The sequence below is a fragment of the Brachyhypopomus gauderio genome, chromosome 20 (assembly GCF_052324685.1).
Source record: "Brachyhypopomus gauderio isolate BG-103 chromosome 20, BGAUD_0.2, whole genome shotgun sequence".
Classification (NCBI taxonomy): Eukaryota; Metazoa; Chordata; class Actinopteri; order Gymnotiformes; family Hypopomidae; genus Brachyhypopomus; species Brachyhypopomus gauderio.
This window is the reverse complement of record NC_135230.1, coordinates 3628295-3644613: the sequence shown is the minus strand read 5'-3', so window position 1 is coordinate 3644613 and position 16319 is coordinate 3628295. Positions and strand designations below refer to the sequence as shown.

Below are 16319 nucleotides of genomic sequence, written 5' to 3'. Positions count from 1 at the left end.
TGGTGATACAGCCCAGTTACTGATCTATATATGTGGAGAGTGGTGATACAGCCCAGTTACTGATCTATATATGTGGGGTAAGGAAAAACTTGACGGACATGATGAAGGAGCTGCAGCTATGTAATTTGATGTGATGCTAGTTTTTTTTAAACAGTGTGGTGGAAAAATAGATAACATTTGAGCCAAATTGAGAATTATTAATGCACTGAGTAGCAATTTATTAAGAATTTCACAGTATATCCAGCATACATGGCAGCTCTGGGCTCGCAGTCCCTGAGCTGAACTTTTATTCGTGTTAGTACATTCGAGAAGGTAGGTGTTAACACTGCCCCTGACCTTCAGTTTCCCTGATGTTAGTGTTATTCGTAGAACTGATAAAGAACTAAATCATGAATTAGTAACTAATAAAACAACACCTTATGTTTTTAGCAAGTTATTTTCAGGTCCCTGTCTGAGACTGCTGTCTAAGTGTACATTTCTGCATTCACTCAAGGCCCTGCTATGCACATAAAGAATATACATGAATCACTCATTAGTATCAGTACAACAATCATAGAAAACATGAGAATAATCATTCGCGCCGTGCTTGTGGTGACTGTGGCTCTTCTTCGCATGCTAGTAAAGCCGCAGTGTGCCCTGCTAGGGGCCAAGTGTGTCAGCGCTGTGGGAAGAGCAACCATTTTGCCAGGGTCAGCCGCTCCATACCGCCTACGGGTGCATTGCGGGCTGGCTTACGGCCTGCCCCCATACACTCTGTCAGCTCTGCCCAGGTACCGTTCAAGATGTGCACAGTGGAACTAGATGGGGTCTGTGTGTCATTGCTAGTAGAAACGGTTGCAGCCGTATCTCTTCTCAACTGGTCCACTGTTAAGCACTTCCTGCCCCACAAAACGCTGAGGACGCCATCTGCAGTGCTGCATGGCTATGGCAATACACTGATCAACTTAGTTGGCTCCTTGAGCTATGCAGTGCGCCACGGAAACAAATGGGTCCCAACATTCACTTTCCAGGTGGCACAGCATGGTGCTAATCTTATGGGGTTAGATCTAATCACAAGCCTGGGTTTCAGGTTCCTGGACAACTGTGGGGCAGCAATCCTTCAGGTCAGCTCACCATGGGAGCAGCGGTGGCCCCAGCTGTTTTCGGGCCTGGGCTGTATTTCAGACTTTACACACCAACCACTCCTGCGCTCCGACGTGCACCCAGTCATACAGCCTCTTCGCCGCATTCCCCTAGCTTTACGTGAGGACGTCAAAGGGGAGCTTATTAAGTTGTTAGAAGCAGACATTATTGAACCAGTCAATGCTTCCCCATGGATCTCAAACCTGGTGATCGCAAAAAAGAAATCGGGAGGTTTGCGTGTGTGTGTGGACCTGAGAGCCGTGAACAAGGCTGTGGTCCCAGACAAATACCCATTGCCTACGGCGGAAGAGCTGACATGCCAGTTTTACGGCTCAAAATTATTCACCAAGCTGGATCTCCGCCAGGGCTACCTGCAGGTTCCTCTGCACACAGATAGTCGCAACCTCACTGCATTCGTCACACACGCAGGTGTTTTTCGCTACACGAGGGTACCGTTTGGTCTTTGCTCCGCCCCTAGCTGTTTCCAGAAAATAATGTCAACTATTTTTTCCGGCATTCCTGGAGTAGTTGTTTTCCTGGATGACATTGTGGTACATGGACCAACGTCCACCATCCACGACCAACGCCTCGCGCAAGTGCTGGACACTCTGGCCTCCCATAACTTGACGCTGAATGGGGAGAAATGCATTTTTTCAGCATCTGAAGTAGAGTTTGTGGGCTTTCGTCTGACTGCAGGTGGGCTTAATCCAATACATTCGAATGTGGAAGCCATCCAAAGGTTGCCCATGCCGTCCAGCCCCGCTCACCTTGCCTCTTTCCTGGGCATGACAGCATATTACCTACGGTTCCTCCCACAGTACTCAGCCACCACTGCCCCTCTCCGTCAGCTCCTTAAGAAGGGTGCCCCATGGGCCTGGACTCCAGCCTGTGCAGATGCCATCACACAGCTGAAGGCCCAACTCATTGGACCACCTGTCTTGGCTCACTTTGACCCATCCAGTCCGACATTCCTCACCTGTGATGCCTCGAACTTTGCAGTCGGTGCTGTGCTGTCTCAGCTCCAGGACAACACAGAGCGACCCATTGCTTTTGCTTCACGGGCCCTTAATCTGGCAGAGCAGAAGTATTCAGTGGGAGAACGAGAGGCCCTGGCATGCGTCTGGGCGTGTGAGCGGTGGCATGTGTATCTGTATGGCTGCTCATTTACACTACGGACGGACCACCAAGCACTCACGGCATTACTGGCAACTTCAGGATGCGGGCATAGACCCCTGCGCATACACCGCAGGTATGAACGGCTCCACCAATATAACTACAGCCTGCAGTATACACCGGGGCGTGAAAATGTGGTGGCGGACTTACTGTCACGCTCCGCACACCTCTCCACTTCGCATCTCTCAGTCACAGACCTACAGGATGACTATACTGACCACGACCATATCCAGCTCCTTCACTCTCCCCTGGAGAAGACGGTGTCCTTGCAGGAGCTCCAGCAGGCTTCGGAGCATGACCCAGACCTGACACAGCTCCGTTCTTTCATTCACTCAGGGTGGCCTCTACCTTCTGGCCTGCCAGACAGTCTGACACCTTTTCACCGCTTCCAGGATGAGCTTTTCTGCTGGAATACTAACTGTGTGGCTCTTGGCCACCGCACAATTATCCCGACAGCCCTACGGGCTCAGGTACTGGCTATGGCCCATGAAGGCCACCTGGGCATTGTCAAGGTCAAACAGTGGTGCCAGGAAGTAGTCTGGTGGCCGGGCATCGACGAGGACGTTGAGACTATGGTTAAAGACTGTACAGCATGCCTGGCGAGCGGAAAGACTGGCCCTCCAACAGTTCCGCCCCTCCAGCCACTGCAGTGGCCAGCTGGACCATGGCAGCATGTTCAAATGGACATTTGTGGCGAGCTTCAAGGTATCCCACATCACCAGCGCTTCTTAGTTACAGTTTATGACCTCTACTCAAAGTGGCCAGAGGTTCACCCAACAGGTACTATTACCACACATGTGGTCATCGAATTTTTGGAGACACTGTTCACCCGCTGGGGCATGCCATTAACGATAACCACTGACAATGGGCCACAATTCATTTCTGCAGAGTTCTCCACGTTTCTCAAGGAGCGGGGGATAAGACACATCCGCACCGCACTCTATAACCCACAGGCAAACGGGGGAGTGGAGCGCCTGAACCAGACACTCAAAAATGGCATTAGAGCTCACCTGGCAGAAGGGTTCCAGTTCCCTGTGGCACTACGGCGAACTCTGCTGCACTATCGAGCTACTCAACACTCCACTACAGAGAGCTCACCTGCACACCTCATGTTGGGACGGGAGCTGTCTTTGCCTTTGGATCGACTTCGGGCCCCATTCGACCTGGTACCAAAAACAAAACACAATGCACGGTGACAGTCCACTAGCCGGCTCCGTGACAGAGTCTCTACACGGCAGTGTGGGATGAAACAGCACTTTGACCATTCCAATAGGGCCAAAACCCCAGCCTTTGCGACCCTGGACTGGGTTTGGAGGCCAACACGGGGCCATAAATTAATGTCCTTCTGGTCCGAGCCTCTCCAAGTGACAAAGCAGCTAGGTCCGGCCACTTTCCGCCTGTCGGACGGAACGAGGTGGCATGCCTCCGCAGGGTGCGGCCACCTACTGCAACAGACTCAGAATTCAACCAGGAGTCAAAAACTGATATGGCCGGCACAGACAATCCTACCAGGTGAGGGACCCGAACACGGCTACTTAAGGGACTATATGACTGAATTTAAATAATTAATATCATTTAATCTGTCATGTTTCAGGTCAACCTGCTATAGTATAAGCCTTAATTAATGTTCTCATACGGTTATGTCTGTGGACAAAGTTTTGAACGCCTGACTATAGTTCATATAGGTGCTGGTGTCTATATGGATACAGTTTATGTAGGATGTGCTTTGGGGGTTCCTTTGGGGAGGGGGGAAAATGTTATGTCTTTAAAAGCCATTACGTCATCTAGGGTTAAGGGTCACAGATTTGCGGGAAGCCCGTCTTGTCTTGTGCAGTGTGTGTGAATAAACAAGCGTGGACGAGCCGTACGACTCTGTGTGGTTTCGTATATAACATCATTTTCAGAAAACATTTTCTTTCACAAAGGTAAACAAATTCCAATTTTTCAATAGTTACCGTGTGCGCCTGTTTAGCCAGTAGTAGACAGTCATCTCTCATCCTTTTCTCTTTCACCTAAGTTTTCCGCTCACAATTTCCAGCGCGTGTTAACCAGACAGGAAATGACGTCTCTCCGCAAATTTATAATTTCAATATGATCTATGAATTGCATTGCAAATTTCTTCACTTTTATGCAGGGCCATCGCCAGAATTGGGTGGGCATATGGGTTTACCTGGGGGGCAGATTTAAGCGCCGATATAAAGCAATCATTAGCAGTAGTTACAAAGCCTATAAAAATAAAATAGGACTAAAATGTGTGTTATGAACTAATCACACCCTATACCACATCCGCTCCACAGAAAGTCACCTCATGAACTGCACAGCCAGTAGCCTAACGGTAACTCAGACCACCACAGGGTAGCTCATATGAACATTCAAAATGACTAATATGCCGTAAAAAACAAATGTTGACTCACCATTAGAAAAGTTGTAGACGACGAGAGTCCGAGCAGAACCGCCTCAGGACTTTATATCTTTCCATTCATTTGTACATTTCCTTGTAAGATCTCGCTCGAACGCTAGCTGCACAAGCTGTGCCTTGCGAATATGGTGCATAGCACGTCTGTGGACCGTAAAAACATTTTTCAAGACTGAAAATGAATTCTCACACATGGCTGTGGAAGCACCAAATGTTAAAGCAAGTTTCATCGCGATCAGGACACTTGGCATGGCTTCCAATGTTTTGTTGTGTGTGCAAGATTGTTATATAAGCAAGACCGTTGGAGACCGTTCGTTAGAGGCTCGTTTTTTTATTTTTGCCTGTTTCAGAACATACATGAAAATTAAATGTTCGTTTAAATAAAACAGTAAAATGTTGCTAGATTAATATGTGTGATTTTTTCACATATAAATTATTTTATATATGAACAAAAATGTTGTGGGGGGGGGCACGGCCCTGATTTTATGTAACATAAAAGACAACAATCAGAAATAAAATATACAACATCTGGCATTGCCACATTGCTGTATTTTGAGCGTCAGCTACAATATATGTCATTCGTTTCGAGTACAACATACACGTATCTAAGCGACCTCTTCTCACGAGGAGGCGCACACCTGTGCTTCCGTAAACACGCATACGTAGTGTGAACGTCATTTCCGTCCCCACACACGCAGCCAGACTCTCCTCTATTTATTTGCTATATTTTCTATTCTCCTGCATGTTTGCATGGATTACAAGAACATTTCACAGTGATCTTTGTTTAGAGTATTTGACAGAGCGGGTTTATTTGTTTCTCTCGCGAGATCTGGAGCAACATCCCGAATCTCCCGCATGCGCATTTAGCCCAACGGATCTAGAGCTGTTTTATCTGTGTTGGTTTTGGGAAGCAGCATCAACGCTGATCAGTCAGAGTTGAACATTTGGTTCACTGTTGGGTTCATACGCGAGTGTGAACGCTAAACCAACCCGGACTAAAACGCCACGGTGTTTAATGTGCTGCTTTGGTCCGGAGGGAACCGAACTGCGAATATAAACGCACCTTAAATCTCGCCGCCAGCACCAGTCACCTCAGTTTTCCTGACCAAGATCTAGCGGACCTGGTAGGTAGGTAGCTAGTTAGATAATTCAGCTCATCTACCTGGCTAGCCGTCTTTACACAACACTGTCCTGAAAGGATGTTCAAACAGACATGAGCGGAGTATCAGGAACTAGTCGTGTTTTGTTGGAGATGGGTTCTGCTTAAAGCACCAAGAACATTAATCTGAAGTTAGCGAGCTGGCTCTCCTAGCGCGGTTAGCCGAGTCACAGCTGTTTTGTCAGTAGCTGCAGTTTCCTCAGAACAATAATGGAAGTTGAGTTGTTTTGATGTATGTACTTGTTTAGATAAATGTTATTTCAGAAATAGGCTAGTTTATTGTCTCTTTTTTTATCAGATGGATTGCAGTGAGATAAAAGCGCACTTCTCAAAGATGGAGGGACAGCAACTGGAGAAATGTGAGAAAAATTGGTATCTAGAAAATGAAGAGAAATGATCAGGCCATGGTTGGCATTGGTGATCAATTCTTGAGTGACAGGCAAACATCTGATCATGGACAGTTTGTGAATTATATTATTATTATGGTTCTATGTTCTAGCAGCAATAGGCTTGGGCTGTGTCCCAGGGAAACCAGTAGAAGTCAAACCCATCAAACACCCCAGCTCTTTCTCTGAACCTCAGGGGGAGAGTACTGTTCCATCACAGGTAAAACATTTGTGATTTTACTTTCACTCAGGGCTGTAGGAGTTTTACGTGCATCTGACATTTGAATAATACTGTTTGTGAAGATAAATATTGGTACAGACATGTGCAGTCCTTAGCACTGCTATACGTTTCAATTCCCATCATTGTGTTACTGTTTAGAATATAATTTAATGAATTGACAGGATACAAACAAAGTGCTATTCAGATATTGGTACACAATTCTTATTAAGACAATATGCATTTGCATTATTAAATTAAATTAAATGATCTTAGTCTACAGGCAAAATTTCTTTCATTAAATATTCTCGAAGAAAGTAAATTGCCTATTTACTTTTGGTACATGTAAAGCTCACTGACTATAAAACTAACTGAGTAAATATAGACCACATTAGACATCGGTGTAATACAACCTAAAAGATATTTGCATACAAACTCTGATTTTAAACACAACCTTTAATTTTGCTAATCTCTATGTGCTATTTGGAACATTAGCAGTACATTTTCTTTACATTTGTTAATGAGTTGAAATTGTAGTTTTCATTATGCAATAAGCATTATGCAGTAGTTTCAATCCATTAAGTAAATGAATGTTCCTGTGTAATGTAATGTGTAACGTAATAGCCACTGCACAGGTAGGCCAGAAAAACCATGACACATCAACTGAGTAGGGATTGGTTGTGGAAGACAGTGGGTTTTTAAAAAGCATTCTCATGTGCTTTTAAAAAGCAGGATTGATCTATTAGCTAAAGGTTGAAGCTATTGGTCTGATGCTTTGACTTAAGTCTGTTTTGTTCCTCATTGAATGATTCTGGATCAGCCTGACTGTCCTACTGTAGCTCATCCTCTTTAAATCTGACATTCAAAGCAGTTACAAACAGGTTTTCACAAACCTCCACCATAATGTGGGTCTGTTGATCAACAGTAATGTGATTTAGAAACAGTAAAAATTTGTCCACATGTTGCATTTGGGCAGGTGTACAAACTAGACATTACTGTCTTAGAAAGGTGTTTGGACATTCCTGTCCTAATAGGAGGTTTTTGAAGCTCCACACACAGGATTGGCTCAGCTTGTATTACCAGAGATCCAGCCGTCATTCTTTTCAGATGCCAGTACATTACATGGTACACAAAACTGTAACAAATAATCAGAATGGTGCTAAAACAGAATGGAGTCTCAACATCAGCATTCTACAGGCATCCGTTTGGTTGAACTACCGGTTTAAGTTAGATGTTTGTCTCTGTCTCTATTGTAATTCGGCATAAAGACAAATGAGCGTGCTAGAGATTTTCAGCAGGTTCATGAGCATGTTCCTGAGCAGGATTTTCCATTTTGGGCCATATATCCCTCACCGTAGGTCCTAGAAACCAAATTCTTTTCTGGCGTATTCCTTGGCCAAACAAAACAAAAAGGCCTCTTGGGCACCTAAACTCCGCCCACTTAGATTTTTTGCTAATTTGGTTTTTCATATGATCACCACAGTCATGGTGACAAACTATTCACATGGATCTCATTATCAATAATCATCAACGGAATTGTGACATTTGCCCATAGTCTGGCTGTCAAATGTCAATCAGTAGCTCTGAGGTGGGACCTAATTTACTTCAACAGCTACATCTCAACAATGCTTTGAATGACCTTCATGAAGCTTAATAGGCTGATCACATGACTCTGAGGTCAAATATCAAAATTGGCCAAGTTTTTCCAATAGGGGCGCTATAATGTGTTTATTAATAATAATAATAATAATAATAATAATAATAATAATAATAATAATAATAATAATAAAAACTCATCAACATGTGGTCAAATAGAGCCAGAACTTTATATGTGACATTGTGGGGTCAAGTGGTATCAGGACACTTAGTGATGTCATCAATCAAAAAATTGGTCAGCCAATTAATCAGCTACCAGCCAATTAATTGGTCTTGGCCATTTGACAGTCTCCACATTGGCCAATCGACATGAAACCTGAACGTTATGCAAATAACTAGACTCTGTGTCATTGTGTGAAGTTTCAAATTATTTGGCTACTAGGTGGTGCTATTTTTGAAAATCATGCATAACTCTATAAAATTTTCACTTGGGAACATGCAACTTGATTCTTTTGATTCCTTACAGTACATATAGCAACTCTATGAATACAAGTGCTATTAAGAAATAAATATTTTTGTCACATGCATCAATTGAATAAAATGGCTCTTTTTGAACTAGGCCATCCAATGATGGCCAAATTGGTAGAGCCACAATCGCTGTCCTCTGCAGGTAAATAATTATCAAAAATGATAGATTTTTACATTTTCAGGTTGGTCAGTTTTTCCATTAAATCATTGTGGCCATGCCATATTATGACTGTTAATATAACTCATAAACCATGTAAGTGATCAACTCCTAATCTGAAACACTTTGAGGTTCTTGTGAGGTATATCATGCTTGGTTCAAATAGACCTTTCAGGGGCGCTACAGTCTACAAAAACCTCTAAAATCATCAAAACCCACGATGTAATCCTGTTATGAAGAATTAACAAGTAATGGGTCTTGTATTATTCAGATCAATGAGATAAATAACTTTGTATTTGCATCTTATAATAAAAAGGTACACTGCCTGACCAGAAATGACCCATTTAATTCTCCAAGATGTCTTATAATGGTACTTGGGCTCAGTCTACTGACCAATGACTGGAACTGACTGAAAAGTATTGCTTACATAAAACACCACACAAATATACACACAAAGCAAATCTCAGCATGTGATCTAGTTCAATGATCTGAATCATTTTGCCAATACAATTTCTTTTGGTCTTTTGGGCCTTTAGTAAGCCTGACATTAAAAAGAACAGTTCATGCATTCATATCAAAGGTCACTCATTTGATCAAAACAACTTATTGGTCCTCTTGGGCTGCTTAGGCCTGTAGGGCCTATTCCTGCGTGAACTCGCAATCACCGCTTGCGTCTATATTTTTGAGTGTTGTTTTTAATAAGGAGATGGCATTCATTTTATGGGACGTTACCAACTGGAATCACTGAAACTATTATTAATTATTTTTTTAATCTTCTGCAGGTTCATGTTGATTTCTGCCAACAGTTTCCACAACGGCTGTCTGAGGTAAAAGAACAGTCTTTGTCAGTTTTTGTACACATTTGTCAACTCCTTATCAACTCTATTGTATTGAGCAATAGTTTGGGCTATTTAGGTCAGAAGTGATTCCAGTTATGTATTAGCTACATATCACTAGATCATTAAATGGTGTGGAAATGCAATTTATGTTCTGTGTCTTTAAATGCCAGGGCAAAATTGTTGTAGTTATAGTCAGAGATGATGGCTCGTCTGTTGCTGTACAGTATGTGTTGGTCACTCTGGACTGCATGTTTTTGGGTGGTGAACTTCTCTCTGTCCATCTGTAACACAGCTGCACTGCTATCTGATCCACTCACACCTGCACCACATACACTAATACATCACCACCATGTTAATGTCGCTGAAGTGATGAGAATGATCCGCCACCCAAATAATACCTGTCTGTGGTGGTCCTAGTGTGTCCTGACTATTGAAGAAATGGTGTGAAAAGAGGATGAAGTATGTAGAGAAACAAATGGCTACAGTGTTTAATCATAGAACTACAACTACATAAACAGACATGGGTCAACTTACACTAAACAGCACAGATATTCACATACATAATCAATAATCACATGAGCATTGACATTACATGACAATCTCGAAGCCGCAGAGGCTCATGGGTAGCTAGCGTCGTCCCCCATTGGACCGACGCTACAGTATAAACGCTTCCACCGTTCGCGCGAGGTGTGCGGAATCACTGTCACTCGCGAAAGTATAAACCAGGACTCATTAGAGAAACTGTCGTCTCTACGTGCGATTGAATTGTAACTTTTGAAACACGAGTCTACAAATTTTCCGCCGTTTGTTGTAGGATCGGTAACAGTCTGCTTGTAACTTCAACTTTTTCGTGAAGTATCATGTTTGGTGTTTTGGTCATATGAGCTTGGGGGTGAGCCAGCTTGTGCTTTGGCAGGCGTATGAGCTTGGAGTGAGCCGCTTCCACCGCATTACCAAGACAATGGGCGTTAATCCCTTCACAGCAGGGGAGTGGGCTACATGGACCTTACCAAGCCCTATGAAATTTTTCGCTTCTCTAGGAGGTCTAGTGTTAAGCGGCTTGCTAGGCTTGTAAACAAACCGCGCAGCACGAAGATGTATCAATGTGTCGCCCTGAGAGCTGATGAGGTAACCGGGCCACGACACACACCATTAGTGCAGGTGAGAGTGGACCGGCTGGGGAGCCGCATGAAACCAGGCAAATAGCCGCATGTGGCTCACGAGCTGCAGGTTGGCCACTCCTGTACTAGGCCTACATATCGTTTCGGACAACACTGCAAAGAATGTGACACAGCAAGATTAAACGCTTCCACCATTCGTGGAGGTTCACGTGAGGTGTGCCGAATAAACCTGCAAAATATTTGGAATTATTCTGGATTCATTACACAGTAAAAAACAAAACAAATTAACGTGCTGCTGTTCAGAGAGAGACTACATTTCTGTATTTTAATCTTAATTTATCGTGGTTCACGACGATATCGGGATATCCAACAATGTTATCGCACATCGCAATTCTAGTCCATATCGTGCACCCCTACTCTGGACTGCATGTTTTTGGGTGGTGAACTTCTCTCAGTCCATCTGTGACACAGCTGCACTGCTATCTGATCCACTCACACCAGCACCACATACACTAATACATCACCACCATGTTAATGTCGCTGAAGTGATGAGAATGATCCGCCACCCAAATAATACCTGTCTGTGGTGGTCCTTAGGGTGTCCTGACAATTGAAGAAATGAGGTGAAATGAGGATGAAGTATGTAGAGAAACAAATGGCTACAGTGTTTAATCATAGAACTACAAAGAGCTCTTACATGGTAAACAAACAATAAAATGAACAGTAAGTGTAGATTAAGAAGGTGGTCATGAAATGTTATTTAATGTATTTGTTTTATTTATTTATTTTACAAGTTTCCAGAGCTTATTGGGTTTTACAGTGTGCAAACAGCATAATTCAACTCCCTCTGAGTTTGTTTCATGAGTTTTGTTCCTTGATCATTACGTCTATAAGGATGTGAAGACAGAGGCCTGTACCACTGTAGATGAGGGAGGGACATCAGTCTCTGTGCACCTCAGCACCCCTATGGACCACCAGAATGGAACTGTCCAGAAGATGCCCAGATCCCATACGTCAGGTTAGCATATAAATGTGGCGGGTGTGAGTATTGAATCTTTGTGTGTATAGTGTAACTCCAATCTTGGGCTCTGTTATACTTTCACTGATGAGTGTATATTGCAAGAGGTATCTTATGGAACCGTCTTCTCTCTCTCTCACCCACACACACACACACACACACACACACACACACACACACACACACACACACGCATCCAGTTATACATGCTGAAGTTCAGTGGACTGATCAATCTTCCACTAGTTCTGACTGATAAGTTGTACATTCATCATGATATGAACAAGCACGATAAACACACCACAAGATTCTAGGAAAAAGAAAACATCACATGTCAGTTTTCTTTCTTATTTGACCTATGAAATTATATGTTCACCCCATTTGTCCAATTATATTTAGTCCCGATTGGCCGTTCGTTGCTCTCTGATTGGTCTACTCTTCATAGGCCTTTTTGGAATCATCATCACTGAATGTTACGTGGCCATCTTACACTCTTGTTTTTCTTAATTTCTTGTACAGTAGTATCATAATTTCAGTTTGACTATGAAAATAAAATATCTGCTTCAGTTTGTGCATTTTAAAACTGATGCATCAAATATCAAAAAGTGTTTGAGGGTGTAACTCTCACTCCTCACTAAAGGAGTGGTGCATCAAAGCAGACATTTCCATCTCATTATCCTGTATGATGTCCTGCACTGAAAACTATTTGACGAATGCATTTTTTTTGTCCATATTCAACATCAATTTGTTCTCTTGATAGTCATGTACGATTTTCCAATTAATGTTAGCACATCACATTTTCAGTTTAACTGTACTGTTATTGTGCATTGTAGTGCCCTAATGTTAAAGCATTAGCTGTGTACCTGTTATATTTTTAATGAGGTCTCTCTGGGTATCAGTTATTTTCTTTCTTGTCTCCTGCTATTCCAGACTCTCACGACCAGAGATCTTATTTCAACGATACATGTGAGGTTCATGGTTCACCTGTCATCTTCCCAGGTACACCTGTTCCTGTGGGGCTCACAGATCGAGCCAGAGAGACTTTTCCTTCTGGTCTGGAGGTTCGGAAGTCCAGTGTTCCTGATGTTGGACTGGGAGTGTTTAACAAGGGTCAGACTATTGCGGTCGGTACACACTTTGGGCCCTACCAGAGAGAACTGAAGGACAAAGAGGAGGCAATGAACAGCAGATTCTCCTGTGTGGTGAGATTATTTCACAATATTATGTATTAATTATTTAATTTTATTTGAAAAATATCAATAAGAATTTAATGGAAACATTAACCAGTTTTGTGATCAGAGTTCCATTTTTAAATGCTTAATTTCCTGATTTTTATCTAAATGCTGCAAGCTTGTTATGTTGTAACCAACACATTTTAGTACTGTTGTCAGGGGCAAGAGACAGGCAATTAACTTTGTCATACTGTAGTAGTACAATATTCACACTGAATTAAGTATGTGATCTTAATACAGTACAATATTCAGATTGAATAAAGTGTTCTTATGTAGCTCCTTTAATTTAGTTACAATGATGGATGCCAAGCAATAATATAACATTTTTTTTTATTAATTGGTTTTGCATTTATAATATTTTTTGTTCTTTCTTTGTATTTCAACATGAATTTAATTTTGTTTTTGCAGCTATCCAAGATCAACCAGTGTGATGAGTACATAGGTGTGAAGAGAGAGACGCACTCTAATTGGATGAGGTAGAGGATGCAGTACTGAAGTCTGCAGTTCATTGGCTGTTGATTGTCTGTTATAAATAACTGAGTTGGTTATAAATCCTCCTGCAATCTTATGCATCCCTCTCATCATGGTGTTTGTGTTTTCTCTCAGATATGTGAATTGTGCTCGTAATGATGATGAGCAGAATCTGGCAGCCTTTCAGTATTATGGGGAAATTTTCTACCGTTGTTGTCAACCCATTGAATCAGGACAGGAGCTCCTGGTGTGGTACGGAGACAAGAACGCTGAAGATATCAACTTCACATTTGACTTCCTCTGGAACAAACAGTGCTCTGCAGAAGGTTGTGATTTTTTATTTTGCTCATTTAATCTTACATTATGTTTTAAAAACTAAAGATTTATCATGTCAGGTACAAGTTTGCCATACCTTAGCACATTTTTATTTTGCTCAACATTCTTAATTGAGATAGCAAGTTCAGGATGTGAGTTTGGAGCACTTGACCTATGAAAGCTGTGTAGGTCATTGTGTTATCAGGATAAACGGGATTGAAAAGTAGCTGAATTTAAGACATTTACAGGCTGGTTTGAGTTTGTGTTGTTTCATTATTTTAATTTAGTTTGACATTAAATAGTATGAATATTGTTTACATTATATTCTGCTCCTAAAATTTGTCACAATTATAATGCATTTCACATTGATGTCTTTTTTCAATCAGGAGAAATTGAAGATGAAAATCTTGATCTCAAAATTACTCCACAAATATCCTCTAACACATCTCTTAGACGATTGCAAAGAGACATGGAAAAGGAGAGAATTTACTGCTCAGAGTGTGGGAAAAGTTTCACTCAACAGAATGATCTCCAACAACACCAGCGCATTCACACAGGAGAGAGGCCATATCACTGCTCAGAGTGTGCGAAGAGTTTCACCAAACTGAGTAATCTCCTCATACACCAGCGCATTCACACAGGAGAGAAGCCGTATCAATGCTCAGAGTGTGGGAAGAGTTTTATTGTACAGTGTGTTCTCAAACAACACCAGCGTATTCACACAGGAGAGAAGCCATATCACTGCTCAGAGTGTGGGAAGAGTTTTAGTAGACAGGGTTGTTTTAAACAACATCAGCGCATTCATACAGGAGTGAAGCCGTATTTTTGCTCAGAGTGTGGGAAGAGTTTTAGTAGACAGAATTCTTTCAAACAACATCAGCGCATTCACACAGGAGAGAGGCCGTATCACTGCTCAGAGTGTGGGAAGAGTTTTAATGAACCTAACAGTTTAAAACAACATCAGCGCATTCACACAGGAGTGAAGCCATATCACTGCTCAGAGTGTGGGAAAAGTTTTAGTCAACAGAGTCATGTCTACCAACACCAGTTGACTCACACAGGAAAGAAGCTGTATAATTGCTCAGAGTGTGGAAAGAGTTTTAGTAACCACAGTCATCTCTACCAACACCAACACATTCACACAGGAGAGAAGCCGTATTGTTGCTCAGAGTGTGGGAAGAGTTTTAATCAAAAGAGCAATCTCAATCAACACCAGCGGATTCACACAGGAGTGAAGCCGTATTACTGCTTTGAGTGTGGGAAGTTTTTTACTATGTTGACTAATCTCAGAAGACACCAGCGCACTCACACAGGAGAGAAGCCGTATCACTGCTCAAAGTGTGGGAAGAGTTTCGCCCAACAGGATACTCTCCTCACACACGAGCGCATTCATACAGGAGAGAAGCCGTTTCACTGCTCAGAGTGTGGGAAGAATTTCAACAAACGGAGTACTCTCCTCAGACACCAACGCATTCATACAGGAGAGAAGCCGTTTCACTGCTCAGAGTGTGGGAAGAGTTTTACTCTAAAATGTGATCTCGAACGACACCACCGTATTCACAGAGGAGAGAAGCCATATCAATGCTCAGAGTGTGGGAAGAGTTTTACCCAACAGGGTACTCTCCTCACACACGAGCGCACTCACACAGGACAGAAGCCCTATTTTTGTTCAGAGTGTGGGAAGAGTTTTACTCTGCAGAAAAGCTTCCAACGACACCAGTGCATTCATACATGATTCAGCGTAAAAATCTATTGGCTAGGTGGCAGTCAAAACCACACCAGATGAAGAGCTTCAAACAACAGTTATCTTCACAAACACCAGCGCACGCACACAGGAGAGAAGCCGTATATCTGCACACAGTGTGGAAAGACTTACTCTGCAGAGAAATTTGCAAAGACACAAGCGCATTCATATGGGATACAATTGGGTAGCAGTCAAAACCACATTGCATCAAGACCTTCAAACCACACCACATGCTTTTTTTGTCAGCTGAAGTTCAAAATATGTCTTTAACACTATGAAATTGTAAACCATTGGTGAAAAATTGTATGCAAAGCACATTTGTAAGTCGCTCTGGATAAGAGCGTCTGCTAAATGCCGTAAATGTAAAAATGTGAAGTACTCAATGATGAATATGTTTTGATTTACTGTTGTTACGACCTGCCCCTGTCTAGGGTAGAGGCGGCCGAACAAAGACACAGTGGAGTGTAAGTGAATTGGGAAAACTAGGAGACAGATATAACGGTTTGCCAGACTTAGTTTTTACTGGAGTGCAACACAATAGACAAAACAAACTTCCTGGTGGACTGTAGTGCACTGTAGACTGTGCCAAAGGAAAGAAATAAAGAAAAGAAACTAACCTACCTAACTCAAACTAATTCCCTATCCATAAATACAAAGATGGCACATGCTTCTAAACTGGTGTATTAACCAGGCAGTATTCCTACATGGATGTAAGAGAGTCAGAGGGCCCACCTAAATTGTCCACTTATAGGAACAAAGGAACAATAAACATAACCAAAAAAAAGACCAACACAAGAACCAAACTAAACCAAACCCAAAGTGTCCCAT

At 42.4% G+C, this 16319-nt stretch overlaps 1 protein-coding gene across 1 annotated transcript; it reads left to right on the top strand.

The window, feature by feature from the left end:
• Window positions 1-5416: 5416 nt before the first annotated feature.
• On the top strand, window positions 5417-15869 carry LOC143484164 (uncharacterized). Its single transcript, XM_076982763.1, has 9 exons — window positions 5417-5835; window positions 6169-6229; window positions 6370-6476; window positions 9537-9581; window positions 11609-11732; window positions 12729-12931; window positions 13370-13437; window positions 13568-13758; window positions 14134-15869. The coding sequence occupies exons 2-9, from the start codon at window positions 6169-6171 to the stop codon at window positions 15480-15482; spliced, it is 2148 nt and encodes a 715-aa protein (XP_076838878.1). The 5' UTR covers window positions 5417-5835; the 3' UTR covers window positions 15483-15869.
• Window positions 15870-16319: the final 450 nt, after the last annotated feature.

What these genes read in the sequence shown, in the direction of transcription:
- LOC143484164 (XM_076982763.1), top strand. Translation starts at nt 6,169, where the DNA reads ATGGATTGCAGTGAGATAAAAGCGCACTTCTCAAAGATGGAGGGACAG. An exon ending in TTCCACAACGGCTGTCTGAG is followed by an intron (nt 9,582 to 11,608) that starts GTAAAAGAACAG and finishes TACGTCTATAAG; the next exon opens with GATGTGAAGACAGAGGCCTG. An exon ending in ACAGCAGATTCTCCTGTGTG is followed by an intron (nt 12,932 to 13,369) that starts GTGAGATTATTT and finishes TTGTTTTTGCAG; the next exon opens with CTATCCAAGATCAACCAGTG.